Source organism: Python bivittatus, unplaced genomic scaffold (assembly GCF_059951505.1).
Source record: "Python bivittatus isolate LINGU-HERP-01145 unplaced genomic scaffold, Pbiv_v1 ctg000970_np1212, whole genome shotgun sequence".
In the NCBI taxonomy this organism is placed as follows: Eukaryota; Metazoa; Chordata; class Lepidosauria; order Squamata; family Pythonidae; genus Python; species Python bivittatus.
Window position 1 is genome coordinate 155,655 of NW_028277121.1, and position 22,304 is coordinate 177,958.

The 22,304-nt window shown below is 37.9% G+C and overlaps 1 protein-coding gene across 11 annotated transcripts in view; it reads left to right on the top strand.

Moving 5' to 3' along the window:
• TBC1D1 (TBC1 domain family member 1) overlaps positions 1-22,304 on the top strand; it is an 86,548-nt gene that overhangs the window by 26,555 nt on the left and 37,689 nt on the right. For all 11 annotated transcript variants that reach the window (XM_088131182.1, XM_088131181.1, XM_088131179.1 and 8 more), the window contains 8 exons: positions 8,820-9,350; positions 12,542-12,631; positions 15,637-15,741; positions 16,909-17,041; positions 18,175-18,266; positions 18,852-18,962; positions 19,854-19,982; positions 22,096-22,182. In XM_088131182.1, the coding sequence (XP_087987308.1) occupies positions 8,820-9,350; positions 12,542-12,631; positions 15,637-15,741; positions 16,909-17,041; positions 18,175-18,266; positions 18,852-18,962; positions 19,854-19,982; positions 22,096-22,182 (1,278 nt within the window). The remainder of the gene's footprint in view (positions 1-8,819; positions 9,351-12,541; positions 12,632-15,636; positions 15,742-16,908; positions 17,042-18,174; positions 18,267-18,851; positions 18,963-19,853; positions 19,983-22,095; positions 22,183-22,304) is intronic.

Consider the following 22,304-nt stretch of genomic DNA (forward strand, 5'->3'; position numbering starts at 1 on the left):
GTTGCAAATGTCAAGAATTTAACTCACTTGGCCTCTTATTCTGCATGTAGATTGCTTGATTACAAAAAAAAATAATCTGTTAAATAAGTGATGGTACCAAAGCAATCTTTGAATATTTTTATTGTTTACCTTTTGGTGTTACTGCTGGGTCTAATACAAAGGGTGTGTCCTGTACTTCAGATAAGCTGTCCGTAATCCCTCCTGTTTGTTTGTTTGCTTTTATTCTCTCCTCAAATTTCCATCCTGGCCAGCAGTAAAATCTGCGTGTTGTCTGGCTTCATACCAGGGCTTATCTTAAATTTAGACCCTCCAGATGCTTATCCCATTCAAAATTATAGAAGACTCTAAGATGCAACTTGGCTAAATGAGACTCTTTGTTGCTGACAAAAAAAGAAGCTGTATGCCCAGTAGATTATTTGCCCTCTGGAGTTCAACAGAGTCAACCCCTTGACATAGCTCTGTGCTCCAGAGTTTATCCTCCAGGATTTCTCCTGCCTTTTCAAATTAATTCTGAATTAATTTCGCACCTTCTTTTGATAGCCTGGGGGCAACTGAACTGTGTTGACAATGATAGGTCTCTCTCATGAATGAACCACCAGTTGCCACCTTACCAGATTCAGCCCTTACAGGGTATACCTTGCCTCTGCCCACATGACTTTCTCCGTTTATAACCTTGAGGAAGAATATTTACTTACTTGCAGCCTTCCCATCACGTTGGTTGGTCTGTCTAACTGTGGTTCTCCTGGAGAGGGCAAGCACATTTTTAAACAGTCAATCTTCAATTATTTTTTCCTCTTTGTCTTACCACAAACTAATTGCACAGTTTATATCCTTCCATGTATTTTGGACCAAGAGGGGGTGGTATTTTAACTTAACAAATTCACGTTGCTGTAGTTGAGAGTAGGAGCGTTGAAAAAGAGAACAGGCAAACACACACGTATAATTAAGGCAATGCTCTTGACTGTCCTCATTATTGGTCCTTATAATTTCTCTGCATTCTTGTTCCCATTTTACAGATGAGGGATTTTATATTTATATCCATAGATTTGACCAAGTGACTCCCCTTGAAATGCCAGCCCCTTAGATTCAGTTCATAATATGGGAAGATATATGATTTCTGCAGAAAAAGCTTGTTTTTCATAGCTCTAGAATTTTATATAATACTAGCTCATGTATGAAGTGGATGTATTTAAAACACACAAACCTTGATTTCTTCTCATTCTTTTTTAGAATCTTGATTTTAATGGGGGGATTTTTTCCCTAATGTCAAATGACTACTTCATAGATGCTCTCCACAGAGAAGCAAAGAATAAAATGTAATATTAAAATCTACTAATTAACACAACAACAAAAGTAAGATTATTTCAGTATGAAAAACCAAAGTTCATCTAATGGATCTGGGCATTCCCAGGAATATTTGTGTAACAAAGCTGCAAGGTAGAAGGTGATGCAATGTGGTCTAATGGTTTGAATGCTGAACTAGGATTGGGGAAAATACAGAGTCTATTTCACACTCAGCCAGGAAAACTCAGAGGGTGATTTTGATCCAGATATTCTCTTAGCATAATCTATCTAACAGGATTATTATTGTGGGTATAAAACTAAGGGAGGACCACCTTTACCGTGAGCTCTGAAGAAGAACCAGAATATATATCTATATCAGGGTTCCTCAACCTTGGCAACTTTAAGACGGGTGGACTTCAACTCCCAGAATTCCCCAGCCAGCTTTGCTTCAAAATCTGTTGGATATTTTCTGGCTGTACCATGTTTGATATAACTTTGGTAATGTCATATCATTTGTGGTAGTCCTTATGTGGTAGAATAAGAAGATGGTGAACTGTCTTCTATCAAACCAGACATTTGGTCCATTCAGTTTAGGACCGTCTGTCCTTCAGTGTTCGGAGGTTGCTTGGAGAACCCAAGAATTAAGCATGAAACCTTCAACATGCAAAGGAGAAGCTCTGGCACTGAGCTACCCCTTTCTCTTCATCTTGGAAATACTGGAGATGGTAAGGAGTGGATGTTCTTGGTTGGAATTTAGACCTATATTATTGATCAGCCACTTTTCAAAGTTTGCATTATATTGTATTGTACTGTATGTTTTTGGAACATTGTGTTTGTTCCTGGAACTGCAGATTTATGGCTAGTTACAATCTGATTTGTTTAAAGCCTTAAGAGCCTAAAAGGACAGGACTGCCATTTTTTTTTAATGTTCTGGGACACTAAACAAGGTGAGCATCAAGTCTACCAAAATGGATAGCCTTGATACTGAGAAATTGGTGTTCTAGATTGTACTTTCTTAATGGGATCCATGCAATATTTTCCCACTTTTGTGGAAGATTTTTGCCTACTTAAAACATATTTACATACCCAATCCAGCTAAGGCCTGTCTTAAAACTGCTACTCCCTTTGTTCTGAGCTACCAAAACTAACAACTTGCCTTGGGTTGGTTGGAAGGCAGTCCGTTCTGACTTGTTGCTAGTCCCAGAGCATATTTTGCAAATACTGAGACAATTCTAGTTGAAAGGATTATTTTGGTAACAGTTAAAAAGAAAATCTATCACTTCAGGGATAAATATCTCGCAATCTCAGTTGTCCAAGATTTGAGAGAAATTCTATGCAGAGGCTGAAGCCAAAAACAATCTAAGCTGCTTCCATAATACAAGTTCTGCTCCAGCTCTTCGACCAATATAAGTAAAGATGACTTCTCCAAAAACCATTAGTTGATATTTTCCTGGCTATCTCTTCTAGCAGGAGTGACTGAATTGTCTCCTAAGCTGGACTGCAACCCTTAGTTTAAGTCTGACCTGACTCAACATTTCTGTATTCATTTTCTTTTGGGTTTCCATATGCTTCTTCAAACCACTTCCACAATGCTCTCCAAATTCAGTATCCTTGTGCTTACAATTTAAATGAGCCATATCCCTTCTCTATCCACCTTTGATTTTGTGGATCAGCCTGGAATTGTTAACCAGTGCTGGAAAGACCATGGTCATGCTCTCTGTCCAAATCACAGTAGCTGAGGAAACCAGTGGTGTTCTGATCTCAAAAGTGACTCTTGAGGACAAGCCTCTTGATTATAGTTGTCTGTCTGTCTGTCTCCCACCACACCATTAAAATATTATACTCAACCAAGCATAAAAAGGTTTAGTTACTTATTGGTGCCTATTGCAGTGCTACCATTTACACCACAGTAGAGCTCCAGAATAAGCATTTGGGATTTAGAATTTCACTGAAAGTGTTGAATCCACGTATCTGATTTACCACCTCAGGAGTGCACAATTCTGTCCCAAATTGCTCAACGTTCTCCTGATATGGGCTTTGTTGCAAGTCAAAGCCCAGCTATACCTCATAGCATTATATGAACATTGTACACATCTGAAGACTAAGAGTGCTTGCCAAGACAGGAAAAAAGGAGTAACTTCTTCTAATGCTTCTGGCTTGTAATTGAAAGGACAAGATGGAAACCAAAATAACTCCTTTGAGAAATTCATTCGATTGTACTTAAACACTATAGAAGAAAATATTGAAAATAGGAACATGAATTATTGAAATAGCTCCTTAATTAATTTTTTAAAAGGAAAGACGCAGTCATGATCTTAGAAAAGGATGGTAAAGGATAGCCATTACTGCAGGAAAATATGTCCAGTGCAGAAGAAGAAAATTGCTCATAAACCCATTGGGTAGTCACTTCTGCTTTGGGCAGAAAAATAAAGCAGACATCTAAAGCATTGCATTTTCAACAGGATTTAGCATTTGTTAAAAATATTGAGTTATTGAGTTGTTGTTGTTCAGTTGTTAAGTTGTGTCCGACTCTTCATGACCCCGCGAACCATATCGTGCCAGGCCTTCCTGTCCTTCACTGCCTCCCTGAGTTTGCTCAGTTTCATGCTCATTGCTTCAGGGATGCTATCTAACCATCTCATCCTCTGCCGTCCCCTTCTCCTTTGGCCTTCCATCTTTCCCAGCATCAGGGTCTTCTCCAAAGAGTCCTCTCTTCGCATTAGGTGGCCAAAGTATCTGAGCTTGAGCTTCAGTATCAATCCTTCCAATGAGCAATCAGGGTTGATTTCCTTTAGGATTGACTGGTTTGACCTCCTCGCAGTCCAGGAGACTCTTAAGAGTCTTCTCCAGCACCACAGTTCAAAGGCATCAATTCTTCGGCGCTCGGCCTTTTTTATGGTCCAGCTCTCACAGCCATACATTACTACTGGAAAAACCATAGCTTTGACTATGCGGATCTTTGTCGGCAAGGTGACGTCTCTGCTTTTTAATATGCTGTCTAGGCTTGCCATAGCTTTCCTCCCAAGGAGCAAGCGTCTTTTAACTTCATGGCTGCAGTCTCCGTCTGCGGTGATCTTGGAGCCCAAATAAATGAAGTCTGTTACTGCTTCCATTTCTACCCCTTCTATTTGCCAGGAATTGATGGGTCCAGATGCCATGATTCTTCCATTTGATATTTCCTTTAATCATATCCTAATCATTTTTTTAAAATGGCTTAATGCTATTGATAGACATTATCAGTTTCTTTGGAAATAATGATGACAAGGGCAAACCTGTGGTATGTATGTATGTATGTATGTATGTATTTATCAATCATATTTGCATATGTTAGGCAGCCATTACAGCAAAAGATCTTTGAGTAAGAACACAAATATTCTTTTCTTTCTCGTGTGCAGCTTGTGCTGCTTAAGCACATTTTGTGGGAGTAAAATGAAATAGCTGAATTGATATCATCGCGAGACAGGTTATCCCGTTGTAAGAAAAAGGCAGGGATTTATGTTGGTTTAGAAAGAGTCTATAGCTGTGCAATACAGGGCAAGCTTTCTATGCGTTTGTGGACAAAGATACTCTTCTTAAATATTCTAAAGGTAAAGATTCTAAGAAACGTTTGCACGGATCCCTGAGAGCACGGGTGCAGGCACGGACTTATGAGTAGGCTACTGCCTATTGCCTTCAACAAGCAAATCTTAACTCTATTAGTGCATCGTGATCCTAACGCATGATAAATATTACAGAGTTGCTTCCAATGAAGCCACTTGGCTGGCTTTGCTAATGCATTTTGAAGAACTAGGGATAAAATGGACAGCCTTCATATTGAGAACTTTAAAATGGAAAAATGAAACAACATTCCTGAGCATTACTCCTCCACTTAAGGCTGGTCAGTAGCTGAAATAAAGTACTTTGAGCTTTTCCCCCTCTCACCTAATGCTTTGTGTTGCAAGATCCTAGATCTCTTGTTTTCCAGTACTAAATACATGTTAACCGTCTTGAGGCTGAGTAATCAAGGCTGAACAATACTTTTAAAACAGCATTTGCTGTTCACTTGGCATTCGTCCCTCCTGTTGTTCACTAGAAATCATGGAATTCCCATAATAAATGATTGATGAAAACCTTGCTAGATTTGGCTTTGGAATACCCAAAGACAAAAACATGTTCTTCCTGCTGTGGCAATACCATGTCCTTTTGCTTTTGCTTCAACCTAGTAGGAGTAGGAGTATTTAAGCATATGTACTCGTGGAGCAGCCAGAGGCACCTGCAGGGGGGTTCAGGAAGGTAAAATGGTGTCCCAACCATGCAGTCAGAGCACCATCGTGCTTTTTAATGTGTGCTGCACAGCACATGTAAAAAAAATGGCAGGCTTCAGTTGCACAGTGGCCAACAGCTTCTTCACTTTTTTGAACCCCAGATGGATGTTCCTGGGAGCAGGCAGGAAAGAAGGTTGTAAAAGAAAAGCAAATCTAATTGCTCAGATAACTGAATATATACGGTCAAGAGGCAGGGTCACCCGAGCCATTTTATTTGTACTGGAAGCCTTTTTCTTGCTGCTGTTCAGCTCATTCTCATCATTGGTACTGCAGCTGAATGGCAGCCTAACACCTCTCCTGTTGTAGGCACTCTCGGTGTTTAGGGCAAGAACGACTTAGTGCAAGACTAGCTTTCCCGATTCTGTCTTTTAATTCCTTGCATGTATAGAAATGTTTGTGCTCTACAACTGTATTGTCTTGATAAGGCTTGTACTTTCCCCCACTTTCCTGTTTATAAAAACAAATATAGCTCTTTAGAGCAACAGCTTGTATTACGTACAAGGCTGCAGAATTGCAAAAGCAGTTTCCCTCAAATGAAAGTTCCCATAAACTATTGCCCAAATTATATTTGGAGGCCCCAGTAAATTTACATTGCTTTCAGAATAGGGGCACATAGATAATTCTTTATCGGTTTGATCATTTTGTTATGAAAGTGTCAGGGACAGTAATTAAAATTTCTGAATATGGGGATGTTAGAAAGTTCTCTTAAAGTGATGTGAAAGCATATGTTATGTGGATCATAAAATATGATGGATTGCTGTCAGCCTTACTAGGTAGACTAGACAGGAAACACGACCAGGTGAGCTAATTCTACTTTACTGTAAAGCTACATTAACAGAATCTTGCAAGTCTGAAAGTACAATTCTCCCACCATCTCCTTTACAACCTGAGAAACTAGGGAGGGTCTCTTCTGAGCCTCTTGCCCCACCCACTATGCAGCTGTGGGCTATGCTATCTCTTACCTGATAGTTCGCTAGGCTGTTTCTTGGCCCATTCTCCCAAGGTCTTTCCCACATACCATTACAATTGCTTTCTATCCCATCCAAAATTTTACAAAATCTAGTTTTATAAAACATGGACCTGAGGGAAGAAGTTAATAGATTTGGTTTTTCACCCATATAAAATCCTTCTTAAAGTCCACTCTATTCTATTATGCATCTCTCAGAAAAACAAAGTTCTGGCATTTTGAAAATTAATTTCGAGTATTATCTCTAGTGTATTGCAGAAAGAATAATTTTCCCCCCATTCCCTGCCTTACTTCCTATTTTAAAATAAGCCATCATATTTGATTATGTAATAATAAACAGGTGATTGTATAAATTCTGCTCCATAAGTATTAGAAGGAATGAAGACTGAAGCGTGAGAGATTTAGTTGAAGACTATATAGGGATTAATTATGAGCTGCAGTTGAAAAGTTTGTGCAGAAAGTTAGTTTTTATATATTTTTTACTGTTGCACTGTGAATACTAAATACTGGTCAAGCAAGCAAATGCAAACAGTCACATTTTTGTAACCCCTATAGAGGCCCATCATATGCAAGGCATTTCAGAGAACGCATTACAAGTTCTCTTCTAACTCTTCTACTTTTCAAAAAGTACTTTTCAAAAAGTTGAACTACTTAAAGTTCAACTACATGTTGGCAGACTGAATCATAGATTATATTTTGAGAATGATGTCATTCTTCCTGCCATCATTGTTTCCCCGTTGTAATCCTCTGACTAATTCTATTGAAATATATCTTTTATCCATAGAATGACCTTATTGGGTTCTTTGTCAAATGTTGTTTCTGCTAAAGATGAAATTGCATCTGCTTCCCCCAAAGTTGATAAAGATGCCTACAAAGATCGGATTTTTTCCAGAAGGAGTTATTTTGATACTTTCTTCTCTACTCTTTATTCCCTCAGAATAGAAGTCTTGTATTTCAGTCCAACCTGTCGTATTATTATGAGAAAGGAAGCAAATGCTCTACTGCCATTTTCCCTCTTGGTAGGCTGTTATGTGTTTCATCAATGTGATGGTTCCATCGGATCACATATAGAAAAAAGTAATGTTTACGCTGACCCTTGGTATGCTCAAAGTGTATTTGTGTTTGTAACCTATGTTACAAAAGAACCCCTTCATTCCTAACAGTGTGAAAACCACAAGCTAAGTGCGGACCCATACACAAACCCACCGCTGGTCAGAATGGAATATACTGAGTAATACATTCGCATTAAGCCAAAATTGGACCACATTTGACCTTAATCCAGTGTGTGATCTCAGCTATTCTCGTTGTAGTACCAGAAACATTTTTGGTATGGCTCTAGAGCTGCTAACTTCCCATTAGTGCTGAAGCAGAGAATCCCCTGATAATAATAGGCAGCTTTTAAGGAGCCGGCTGTGGCGAAGCTGGAGGGCCCAGCAGCTCCAACCCACCGTGCTCCAGGAAACGTTCAAACCACAACTGTGTACGTTGCTCGATTTCTCTGCAACAGTAGTACTGCTTACTAGCATTGTCTTTAAGGTAATAGAAACTTTGTCTGTGTGCTATTGTATCTGTGATAGAAAATTTTACATATATACAGTGGTACCTCTACTTACGAACTTAATCCATTCCGTGACTCTGATCGCAAGTCGAGTTGGTCGCAAGTCGAGGTAAATTTTCCCGTAAGTTTCAATGTAAATACGGTTAATCCGTTCCGCCCTCCGAATTTGGTCATACCCCGAAGCAAATTTTCCCATAAGGTTCAATGTAATTACCGTTAATCCGTTCTGGTGTCTGCGAACCACGCGTCAGGGGCGGCAAAGCGCCCGCACGGTGGGGTGGCAAAACGCCTGTGCGCTGCGCGTCAGGGGCAGAAAAGCGCCCGCGCGGGGCGGGGCGGCAAAACGCCCGCGCGCCGCGCGTCGGGCAGAAAAACACCCGCGGACCACGTGTCAGGGGCGGAAAAATGGCCGTGGACCACGTGTCAGGGTGGAAAAATGGCCGTACCTCGAGGCGGAGTTCGCACATCGAGGTAAATTTTTGGGGCCAGAGCTGGTCGTATCTCGAAAATTTTGTAAGTAGGGGCGTTCGTAAGTAGAGGTACCACTGTATTATCTTAGCAGTTGGGGTAGTTCCAGGAAACAAACTAAATCCAAGAATTAATTTGTACAGACAGTTCCAAGATGGACTCACGCCTCTATCACTTTCTACCCTATTTTTGTTCCTATTTTCCTCCTCTTTTAAGACAGATTTTTTTTTTCTTGCAGGTGCCTGAGATTATTAGCACCATCAGACAAGCAGGGAAGATCGCACGCCAGGAAGAGTTTCAGAATAATCTTTCGGATGTTGAAGATCCTTTTAGCAAAAAGTTTGAGGTGCTGTTCTGTGGCCGAGTCGTGGTAGCTCACAAAAACGCACCTCCAGCCCTTATAGACGAATGCATTGAGAAATTTAATGATGTTAGTTATACCAAAAACTTGGACTCTGGCTCATCCTCCAATCAAAATGATACTGCCAACCACTCAAGCGGATTTTCCATAAGTGATAAATTCCGCTCGGTCTTCCAACCCTTGGTTAATGAAGAACAGGAGAATAAGCCGATGAGGAAATCTTACTCTCAACCTGGACTACGCTCTTTTTCTTTTAAAAAAGATTTACAAACCTGGAGCCTAAAGAGTAACAGCATTGCCAGATCCTTTGATGACGATGTCATTTCTCTGAACTTAAGAAGCCAATTTATCCATGGGCAAAATGTACAGCCAACAGATATTGCAGGGAACCGGATTATGTTGTTCACGGTAAAGGACAATTTTCTTTGCTAGCATTACTGATAATTGTTGCATTACTGATCATTGGAATACTGTGCTTAATTGGGGAGTGAGTGAGACAGTGCAGTGTGTTTAGGGCAAAAGAGACCTGCATCTCATGATCCTTGAAGCCAAATTCAGCCCATCATTAGTTGGCATCGTGGCCTATAAATTCCAACCTGGGGTACGTACAGAATCTTGGAAACTTCAAGAGGGGCTTTCCAGTCTCATTTATAGTGAACTAATGAAGGCAGAATCTGTTTGTATCATTTCAAATGCTTCTTTCCAGGTTTCTCCCCAACTAGGCGGAGTTGCTCTTTCTGAGTTGTCAGCCGATTCACCAGCTGCTATCTGTTCCATACCTTTCCCCGCTCTCCACAATCTTTCTCTCCTTTTCATACAAGCAAATAAACTCAGAAAGTCATCCATTAACCCGTTTCATTTTCTTTTTGTGGGCCCTGACAGTTTTTGCAAACTTTCAGTCAGTTTGGATGAAATGGGAAACTAAACTGCAAGCCTTTGTGGGTTTATTTGCTCTGATGTGAAGGAACAAGCTAATTGTCCTAGGTTTGTTCTTCCAAATCAACCAGTTCACATGTACAAATCAAAATGGTGCTCTTTTATGTTTAAATGGGTTAAACAGAGTGAGTCTTATTTTCGTACTATGTCTTTTTAAACAGTTTGGCGTAGGGAATGAGAATAAGAATGCGTTCATGCTTAAGCTAATGCAAAAATAAACATTATCCTTAAAATATGTACACCTCCTGTAGTTCTGCATCTAGTTGTAATGATAGACAAACATAAGTCATGACTTTCTGGCAAATGGCTAAAATGTTATCAGGTGGAAGGCTGTTCCTTTTCCGTACAGCTCCATATTAAATTCTTCCCCATCACCATTGGTTATGTATTCTGGCATGGATGGAAATAATGGTGTATACATTATGATCACCCCAGAACCAAATCATTGTAAAACCCTAAAAACAACAATGGGAGAGGCAGGCTGCCTTGATCTCCTTTCTGTATGCTTCCTAGATGCTTCTGGTAGGCCACCATGTGAAACAGAAGGCTGGCTAGATGGACCTAGACCTGATCCCACAGGCTGGTTTCATGTTCTCATATGTTTTCCTTTTTTTAACTGAGAAGCAGCTATGGGAGGATTCACACTGGACTGACGGGGCAACCTTTTTCTCCTTACATATTTTCACTGCATGAAGCTGCCATTATCTTCTCTGGGGAAAAGAAAGAGATTTACTGAGGAATATATCATAGTAGATTCCAGTGGAATTGATTCCCTAGGATAAGTGTCTTCTCATAGCAGATAAAATGTAGGTAATGCTGATCTTAACTATGAAGCTTCTTTTTTATGTGCCCATGTAGCACCACTGTGCCTTCCTGTAATCACGTCTTTTAGTTTAAGGAAATGGATATGATGTAACAAAGAAAAAAAAATCTCTGACCTTACACTTCCCTCTTAATTGAGCAATTGAAAACTCTCCCTCCTTATTAGGAATTAAGGTCTAGGTCAGATAACAAGGTCCTCATTTTAGAAAAGGGATTTAATCACCTTTTCTACAAAAATGCGAAACGGTTATAGTTTATGATGGTACTCCTACACAAAGTCCTAACTCTTCTTCTGTCACTTTGTACCAACCTGATGACATCTTCCAAGAGTTCATGATGAAATAGATAACTAGGATGGAGAAGGACTTTTGGGTAGGGTCATATCAAATAAGACATCCCTCCCCAAAAGATTCCCTGTGGTCTTACCATGCAGCCAGATCTTTTAATTCCATTATACCATGTTGCTAATTTTTATGCTTTGGATGTTATGGTTTTATGCGGTATGCTGTGCTTAAATTGTTCTTATTTTTAATGGAAGCCATTCAGGAAGTTTTATCAAATTAAAACAAAACAAAATTACATTATCTACTGGTTCCATCACGTACAAACTGTTTGCTATGGAGAGCAATTCCAACATGGTGGGCACTTTGGTGAGTTTGTCAGCCCTCATTTCAGTGTGCAATAGTGTGCAAGCCTTCATGTACATAATATTTATCAAGAGTTTCCAAGTAAAATTAAGCAACATAGGGTAAGATTTGCCCATTAAAAATGCTTAACAGACTATGAGGTAATGTCTCATAGTCTGCTTTCTTAAAACCCTTCCATCCACAATGGCCTGGCAACATGTGGGATTTCAGAACGATAGTCTACAGCTGCGGTCCCAAGCTGCAGGCTTGAATAAGCATACTTGTATGATCATGTATTTACCAGCTGTCTGTTTATCCCATTAACTTTATAGACACCTAAAGCAGCTTGTATAATAGGTGAAGTACCTTTGGTGAGATTGCCTTCTTCTCACTAAAGCGAGATTATATGAATTGGACTTCTAGTTTGGTCATCCTTCATAGTATATAAAATTAAACTTGCTTCAAGAAGCCATGTAAGGAAAAAATGTGAAGGCTCTACTTGTGGGAAATAACCCCATTACAGTTTTGCTCATTATGCATATTGTAGTTTCATTTTACAGTTCATCTGATGTGTGTGTGAATGTTCCCACTCATTTCAGAGTAGGCGCAACCAAAAAGGGAGAAATGTTCAGTCCCTCCTTCTCCTTTGAAGTGAATAATGAATATTTGTGTATGAATTACTGTGTGTATGGAGACCTTTAAGGAGAGAGACCACAGTTCATTTCTAATCCACATGTTTGCATGTAGAAGTATCTACTTCAGGTCCAAAAGATGAGATAGCAGGAAAGGGTCTAAGAACTTATGAGAACTGCTAACACTGGATGGACAGACACCTGGTTGAGATACATTTGACAAACCTCTGCATTTAGCATAAACCCCAATGACATGAAAATGATGGAACACATATTGTGATGTCACAATGCCAACTCTCTTCCTTACATACTTATGTGCAACATCACACAAGTTCAGAAGGGGCAGAATTTGCACCATTTGTTTCATCATTTACAAACATTGTAACATGCCATTTGTTCAGTCGGCTTAATTTTTTAACGTAAGCAAATTCAGTTTTTAATATTACATTAAATAGCATTTAAATCCTCCCTTGCATCCTGCTTATGCAGAATGCTCCGAGCATACCAACTCAAAATGCTGAGCACAATAATCATATTCTGGCTGCATAATAAAGCTTATTAACATTGTTTTTATCATTTTCAGATTGGGCAGTCTGAAGTTTACATCATTAGTCCTGATACCAAAAAAGTAGTTATTGAGAAAAGCTTTAAAGAAATTTCTTTTTGCTCTCAGGTATCAACATTTTCATTCCTTTTTCATTCTCTTGTCTCTGATTGATTTCTGTTTGTTGGTTTCCACATATCATCATCATCATTATTATTATTATTATTATTATTTTCATTGCAGGTGTATAACAAACTCCCATTGTTGTTTTGGCTGTTTAATTAAATTACCGCTTTATTGCAATCTTGTAAATTTAAAAATATATTTCCACCAACTTTTAAATGTTTCCCAATAGAATCAGGAAGTATTGTTTGTTTATTTATTGTTGTGTTTATATATTTCAGGATTCCATAAGAATTTCTTCTGGTGGTTTACAACAAAAAATATAAAAATGGAGTGAAGGCATAAAAGCCAATAAATGCATAAATAACCATAAAACACTAAGTTTAATGAGGACCATTCAATTCCCAAAGGCCCTCTAGAACAGCCATGTCTTTAGCAGTTTCTGGAAGGGCAAAAATAAGGGTGCCATTGTGGTAAAAGTACAAAATAACTATTATTAAGTTGTAGAATTTGAATAAACTTGCTTCTACTAGGAATTCTCAGAATAAATGTATTTGTGCAGCCAATTAAAATGGGTTACCTCAAAACAATGGTGGGTGATACGTGATGATGACATTCCTGGGATTTTAGCTGCAGACTATAAACTTAGCTGATTGTTAGAATTTCTGGACTGTATTAAAATATTTTCATTCATTTTACTGACAATCCTATGGTACGTTATGATCCTGGCTTGCTTTTCTTGGATTAGCAAAAGCCCCCTGTATGGACATAATGGGTACCCACTGTCTTGTATCAAGCCAGAATCTTGCCAAGGGAACTAACGAAAACTTTGAAGGCCAGCCCTCTGTATTTTAGGAAACCCTGGATTATTAGCCAAATATAGCTAGTTTGTGATGGAGAGAAAAAAGCGTACATGTTTTTTGGCCACTACATTTTTAAAAACTTGCTTCCTTGGTGAAGTCCAACTTCATGAAGCTTTGTTTTTGTCATTTTTTCCAGATTGTTCAAAGCAGAAAATGTAATTCCATGAAAGCGGACAATGTAATTTCGTGGAAATCCCCTAATACTAAATGGGTATCTGCCAATAATGATTTACTTATAAAAAGAACTTTCAAACATGTTCACAAAAATCCCAGAACGGTTCTTTGTAAGGAAATCTGTCATAAATTAGAAGAAGCTTCTTTGAGACCATTTCCTTAGTCAGGGAGTATTTCTGAGTCAGCACTTAGCCACTGCCCTCAAGGTCAAATTCTGATTTTCTCAGGCCAGCAGGAAATAAAGTGTAATGATCTGACTCCCACTCTCGGTCCATTTAATCGGTTAACTCGCAGCACAGCCAGCGGAAGGAAATATTACAGTACACATCTTCACATCTGTTAATAAAGCAAGGCATATGTTACATTCTGCATCTTCACCTGGAGGCCGGCCATAACATTTGTTGACAGTGTTCTCTTATTTTAAGGTGCAGCAGGGAAAAATGATCTGTTTTACTTCCCTTTTCTATTCAGGAGAGTCATTAATCCTAAAACCAGATCCATCCCAGGGTTGCTTCTTCAAGAAAAGCATAAAATATTAAAAAATGAGACCACGGATTAAAATATTTCTATAGCAGCACTATCAGCCGTAAAGAAGTGCAGACTTGCAAGACGTGAAAACTGAAAAATCTTAGAATTCAGGTTTATGAAACTGTTTTACAAACTCCTTCAGAACATTCTTCATTACACAGCAATTATCCTGCTGTTGACTTTGTGCTTTATGACCATATGGTCGAGTTATTTTTCCATAGCCTACAAATGAAAGCTAAAATTTTTATTCTTTCAAGATTAGGAGCTAGGTAAACTGGTGCATTTTCTGCATTCTCAGTAAGTTTGATTTACGCTAAATGCTTTGTGTTACACGTGTAAGGTTTGCTTTATACAAGCTATCTACTGAAATAAATCGTCTCAGTCAATTCATCTTTAGCTCCACTGATTTGCCTTCAATCTGATAGCTATAATTTTGAGGTTGAAATAAATAAAGGTGGAAACTATAATTAATTAACAGCTTCCTATTTATTTGTTCCAGTTGCACAGGGAGAAATAAAGGGGATATCTAGAGTATTTTAGAAAGTTTCAAACCATGAATATCTGCTCCAATGTCCCTGTTTTTAGGGTCACATTTCCACCAGCATTTTATTAAAAATCTGTAGAAATACACTGATTAGATTTTAGACAGATGGGATTTGCATCTTACGAGTTGTACAAGGTTTCCCCATTTGTTTTATCTCCTGTGTATCTTTAAAGGACTTAGAATGCCTATAATAGCTCCAGATTTTTTCAGGGCAGGGTTCTCTGGTGGCCCTTCCTGAACTGAACCAGCAAAAGGTCAGATATGAGCGTTGCACATGAAGAGTATCAAATTTTACTATATTAACATATCGGCCCATGAACATGGAAAAATCATTTAACATATTATACAATTTACATTCCCTTGAGACTTCTGCTAAATTGTGTCTCTTGTGGAATGACTTGCTTAGAGCATTTTACTTTAATCTTTCTGTAAGACAAATAAGGGCAAGACTCTGAGAACTTTTTTCAGAGTTTTATAATTATGAAGGCAACTAAACCATAGTTTAATGCTACTTGAAAAAGACGATGAACTAACCCTTCCTTTTTTCTCAGTACCATCATCATAGGCTGTAAGGGGTGTCCTTTCCTTTTTTCAACTGTGACTTATCATTTTATCAAAGTGGGACAAAATGTGGTTATATTTAACTATGGCTTGTCTGAAAAAGAAAATTTCAATCTCTGGTTGACGAATCTGGATAAGCTGTAGTTAAAACTAGTTCCATTTTCAAGTCTGGATGTAATAACTCACGGAGTTGAAAACCTGATTGAATAGAACCACTTAATGTGCACATCTTTAAAAAGTATTTTTAAAAATACATCGTATGTGGCAGTATTGTTCGCTATGAACAATGCTATTTATGGCCATTCCTTTGTAAACATTTGATGCAATGATTTGCCTTGCAGGGGATTCGACATGTGGATCACTTTGGATTTATCTGCAGAGAACCTTCAAAAAATGGCGGCTTCCATTTTGTATGTTACGTATTTCAGTGTACAGATGAAGCCCTGGTAAGAACTTGAAAAGTTGGAAGAAAACTGCATTGTTCATGATGCCTCGAGAGCATGACAGGGACAGACCTACTCATTGCACAGAATGTAGGGATCGTAAGTCACCCTGAGGGTTAGAAGGAAACCAGTTGCGAAAACGCTTAAGAGACGTCTTTCGGTTACTCTTTGTGACTCCATTGATTTAAAGAAGCAGCAGCAGGTCCCAGTGCTGAAGGCTGACTCTGATTCGATATTTTTTTAAGCCTAAATTATTAGTTTAGAATAGCAAATCATTGCTATGCAAATTGCAAGTGCTGAATTTGCAACACACTGCCTATTTTATTTACCCACTGCAGTCCCAGATTTTGATTGGCTACAGCTCTGCTATTGCACAACTTATTTAGGGTGATCTGTGCTATATTGGTGGACATATTTTTGTTGATCAGGCTTTTGAGTCTTGATTTCATATCAGGATTTCAGGACAACCACCTCGAACTGCAAGCAGTATATAGACATACTGAAAGCGACAGTAATAATCTATAAAAAGAGCAAGAATAAGCAATAAACAAATTGGCATGCAATCTTAAAAAAAAATCAATTTCATTTTAAAGAAGAAAGGATAGCTTCTTGAAAAGCAGGCTCAGCCCTGTGCCTGAAATTTCACCTCCTTAAGATGGATGGGGAATATGCATTACAGCTGAAGGACATCTTTTAAGAAATCATTGATCAGAATAGAAACTTTAAAGTCCAATTTAAATCCAACATGGTAGTAACAACCATTCCCCGACTCTACAGGACTTTATTCTTCTTCCCTTTCCCTCCACTCCAAGAAGTCCTCCCAACCTAACAGAGCAGATTTGGAGTCCCAGTTCTGCAAAACATGTGTATTACTTAACCTATTAGCTCTGCTCTTCTGCAGTTTTCTTTCAGGGCTGTTCACGTGCTTGGATTTATTTTTATTGATTTTAGTTGTAAACCTAAAACTGTTGTAGTCTTCTGGTTTATAAATTGCCTGAAGCATAGGAGAAGTGCAGTAAATGCTTAAATAATTGAACTTGCTCTCTAAAACTTGATTCTTGTCACTGCAAGTCTAGTACAGCAGGGAAACAGTCCAGCTATGTTGTAATAACACTCTTTGTGCTACAGTTTCAACAAGGAAGTCCACAACTTTGACTTTTCTTTCATTAGGTGGATGAGATCATGATGACCTTGAAACAGGCTTTCAGTGTGGCTGCGATCCAGCAAAATTCCAAAGCACAGTCCCAATTCTGTGATGGGTGTCCGATGCAGATTCTTCATAAACTTTGTGAAAAGATAGAAGGTAGGACTTACACAGTATGGTATATGTGTTTTCTTTAATAAATTTCGGCGTTAGCAATCGATGTATAATCAGGAACAAAAAGTTTTGTTTAATTTTTAGGGTGTAGAAATGTATCTTTGCTACTTAAGCAATACTGGAGAAGGGTTGAGAGAAATACTGACCACTGTGGTTCCCAAACCACAGCACTGCAGCGCCCTAGGCCAGCACAGGAAACTCACAAGAGTGCCACAGGATATTTTACTACTGAGTTGGCTAAAGATGAATGAGCAGAGCTGAAACGTCGTTCATCATAGTCCTGTTGGATCGTGCTGCACACCAGAGCAGCAGTCACCAGTCAAAATGATTCTTCTTGCATAGGAGCCTGGCTCCAGAGTTTCCTTGCTCCTTTGATTAACGTTATTGCCATAGCAATAGTAACTCATGGCTTCCAAGTTGGACTACTGTAATGAGCTTTACATGGGGCAGCCGTGATAATGACCCAAATCAAATCAATCTTCATGAAAGCCATAGACCAGCAATAAGAAAATGACCCAGAAATCGCAGAATACGGCGAATATTGGTGGGTGAGAGTTGCTTCAGCCATCTGATATCAGGCACTCTATGGGCTACTAGGAGGTTTCAAAATCCAATTCCAAGTGCTAGTTTTATTATGTAGAGCCTTACATGGCTTAGTTTCTAGGTATCTTCAGGACTTTTGAATGAATTTTATGCCTTTCAGGAAGGCATAACCACAGTTTTATGTCATAGGACCTTTGGAGAACGATAGATAGTTGCCTTCAGATACTGGCAGTTGGTTATTTTCGGCTGTGATCTCTCTACTTTTATTTGTGTTTGAGAGAACTGGATTTTTAATAGTTTTATGATTATTGTTATGTTCTGTTTATCTTACCTCTTTTTATGATCATTAACCGCCTAGAGTCTAATGGAGTGGTATATAAATAAATAAGTAAGTCTGGGGCCAAAACAAATGTGAATCTTAATCAGTTGCTACGGCTGCTTTTCATCAGGGGATGAAAGAGCAAATTGTTTCCACCATGGCTTCATCCATCCATAGCACACTTTGTGAATATCCTGTGACCAAGAATTCTCCAAAAGATACTCTGCTGACTTAATGTTGATCTGTTATTTGCTAGGGATGCATCCTTCTAAAACTAAGTTGGAGCTGCAAAAACATCTAACCACACTGAATAACCAGGAGCAGGGCTCCATCTTTGAGGAAGTTCAGGTAATCTTGCTGGCATTTTTCTTTGGAGGAAAAACCTATTTTCTAGTTTGTATCTCTAGTTTGCGCCTCTTAGCACAAGTTGCACTAAGTTAGTGGTAGTAATTGCTTGCCCATCATTAAATGTCATTGGTTGATTTTATAATTCAACATGATAAGCTGTGTTTTTCTTATTATGTTATCTGAGACTTGTCCAGTGCTTTGATTTCAGCCTTGATGAATCTAAAATAGATCTAGGTTTTTAAATAGGAAATATTTGTCGAAAACATCTTGCTTTATACAGGGTTGAGGCAAACTTTTGTAGCATTGATGGCCCATAAATGATGTGGAAAAGCCTAGAAATAACAGGCATATGATTTTAAATCTTTTGGAGTCAATTAAATAATCATTGCCTTTAGAAGCCAGGATTATTTGCTTGGCCATTCACTTCTTAGAATGACAGAGGATAGAAGGCTAATTAAGATAAATCGTTTCATAAATCCAGCTGTATATTATGAAGTTGATGTGGCCAACTAGTTTATGATATTTGCAGCGATTTGGTTATACAGTGAGTTAGCAAAGATTATGATATCATTCTTTCTTGTATAGAAAATAAGGCCAAGAAATGAACAGAAGGAGAATGAATTAATAATGTCTATCCTAAGAAATGTGTATGAAGAAAAACAGAAAGATCACATTCACCTTGGTGAAGTTAAACAGGTATGCAGTTTTTTTTCTTTTTCCTATATTTGTTTTGAAAAACAGGTGGGGAAAATGTTTTCTAACAGCATCTGCAAAGGAGAGCAGGACTCAATTTTTTAAAAAAAGGGATAAAACACCTTGGGGAAATGCATATTTGAAAATCGCTCTACACAAATCTTTTTGCAAGTAGAAAGCTAGGATGTAGAACTGGAACACATTAACTATTTTGCTCAAATCATGTGATCCTCACCAAAACTTTAGAACCAATTTGGGAAAAATAAAGTTGTAGGACACATTGTGTTTCTGAATCTTAGAAACAGCAATTAAACCTGAAATGGCTGTACTTGAATCTCCTTTATTTACTCACCTCATGAACAAAATCGAAGCAGCATTTGTTCATATTTGAATTTTCATCTTTTGTTTGTTTAATAAAGACCTGTGTTTGCCTGCTATCAAATAACTTTTTTTAAGCTATCATTTTGGGTTAAAAATTTACTGAAAAATAAACAGCAGCTCAGTGATCCTTACATTCGGAATTAGATGTATAATGCAAGTTCACAATTAAAATTGATTGGCTACGCTAGTATTTGATCCCTGATTGGCTAAGCTTTCTTAAGCTGCCGAAAAACGACTTCTATTTTTTTTTAATTTTATATGCTGATGATGATGATTGTATAACTGTGCCAAATGGTTGCCAAGAAGGTGACCAAACAAGGACTGATAAAAACCTCCCTGGAGGATTTTGTGAAGCCTTTTGCATTCTCAATCATCTCATTTTTCATTCTGAAAATGTTCACTGTGAGAACAGCGTGGAAAAATGCAATAGAAACATGAACAATTCTTTTAAAGGAATCCTGTTCATTTATCTTTATTTTCTTTTCAAATGTATTTGTTATCTTAATCTGCTAGACCACGCAGTCCTCTGTAGAAGCCATGGGAAACGAAATGCCGAACAGCACAACTCGTTTCAAGCTAGACATGTTCAAGAGCAAAGCGAAAAGGTCACTCACGGAGTCACTAGAAAACATTTTATCTCGAGTAAGTCTCTTTTAGTGTTTTGTTATTCCAGTTGTTGAAATCAGCAAAATTGAAAAATGTATTTTTTATAATAATATAAACAATATATATATATATATATATATATAATTATTTTTAAAATGTTAAAAATAATGGACAATATATAATTTATATCCATCTGTGAATACAGCCCAGATTTTTTTATGGACACCCTGACAAACATTGGTCTCCCAATGACCTTTTCAATATTTGAGACTTAATATTTAATTATCAAGAGAAAAAAATGAAAGTATGTAAAAAGAAAACCCAACTAGAGAAGCTGTTGTGTATGACGCCGTGAGTGTCTAGTTAGAGATGTGCTGTATTTTTTTGCTGTTCGTCACCAATCTTGCTGTTCGTCACCGAAGACAAATTCCTTGTATATATTTTATACTTGGTCATTAAAGTATTTTGTATTGTATTTGTATTTGTATTTATCATGCAACTTTTATTATTTTATACATTCCCTGGGTCGGAATGAAACTGTGGCATACACATTTGCTTAATGAATAAATAGGTTTAGAACGCATGAAGTCGTTCCAGTTTCCACAGTTTGATAGTTTTATGTTGTCAAATAGCACAGCAGAATTGTAATCCTCAGCTAAAGAGCTGAGAAGCTTAAAAGAATTACCAGTAGCACAGGAATATAAGCGTTTTCATCGGGCAAAATCTCCTACAGAATCTTTGTTCTGAACGTCTCCACTTTCTAAAGTGGTCTTGATAACGACAAGGCAGAGCCTGCTAGATCTTAAAATTTTCTCCCTCCAGATTTGCATGGCACTGGTATTTCCAGTAATTTAGGCACAGCCAAAACAGTTTTCTGCGTCTAAATATTTAATTTATTTGCCATTAGTCTGCTGATGGGAATCAGTTTGTATTATTGGAGTTATATTTTATATAGGAGTTGAGGAGGATGGACTTTTTTTTTACTATTATAAATGGCTTTTCCCGGACTCATACTGAAATATTAGTAGAAAAGAAGTATAACGTAGGTATTAAACCTTCTATTCTGTAGATTTTTTGACTTGTTAATTGTAATTTCTTGAAATTTACCTCAGGTTTTTAATTGTTGACTTTGTTTTTAACTGTTGTTTTTAATTACTTTTAATATACAGTGGTACCTCTAGTTACGAACTTAATCCATTCCGTGACTCTGGTTGCAACTCGAGTTGGTCTCAAGTCGAGGTAAAGTTTCCCATAAGGTTCAATGTAAATACAGCTAATCCGCCCTCCAAATTTGGTCACACCCCAAGGTAAATTTCCGCCATAAGGTTCAATGTAAATATGGCTAAACAATTCTGAAACATATGCATTTTCTTTTTAAACCTCAAAAACCTTCCAAACGCCACAAAAACCTTCCAAACGCCACAAAACACACCACAAGCCTCACCGAACGTCTCCTTGCTACCGCGATCTCGCCCACAGGAAGCCGCAACCGCGTGGCAGCAGGGAAAATGGCCGCGGATCCGGTTCGTAAGTAGAGGCAGAATTCGCATGTCGAGGTAAATTTTTGGGGCCGGAGGTGGTCGTATCTCGAAAAATTCGTAAGGAGGGGCGTTCGTAACTAGAGGTACCACTGTATCTGATTCTCATTTTAATGTTATTGTTCGTTTTACAAGCGATGAGGAATAATGTACCTTTAGCAGATTTTCAATGTGTTCCACTCCCTGATTTTTCTTTATTTAATAATAATATTGTTTGAGGTTCAGACTGTTCTCGTTGTGATAACCTTTCTTTTAAAAAATTAAAAATCACTGATTAAAGGCGTCTATAATACTGATTTTTCACAAAAACACATATAGCACTTGGATATATGTTATTGTTTCGTTTTGTTTATTTCTAGCTGCTTATAAAGTCAGTGTCTTGGCCCATCTAAGTCATCCTTCTAAACCAGGCTGTTCTTCTTGTAGCGTTAGGCTCACCCAGGAAATTAAATTTAATAATGATCTCAACTCAGTTATGAACTTTACATTTAATAATTTCTTCATTGCAAGGGATGCCTTTTATATGAATTTTATAAGAATTTGCATATTTTTTAACATATGTGTATCTTTGTATTTTTTAAATATATATAAAATGAGGGTTTTCTTGACAGGGAAATAAAAGTAAGAGTCAACAGGAAACTTCTGGAAGTATTGATTTGGATAGCTCCTTGTCCAGCACACTCAGTACTACAAGCAAAGTAGGTAAACTAATCACTGTAAAACCAACACAAAAAGGGAATAGCTTATTTTGCCATTTTCTCACTTTCTTTCATAAAAGGTATAATCTACCTTGGTTTTAGCCCAGAGTAAATTCCTACAG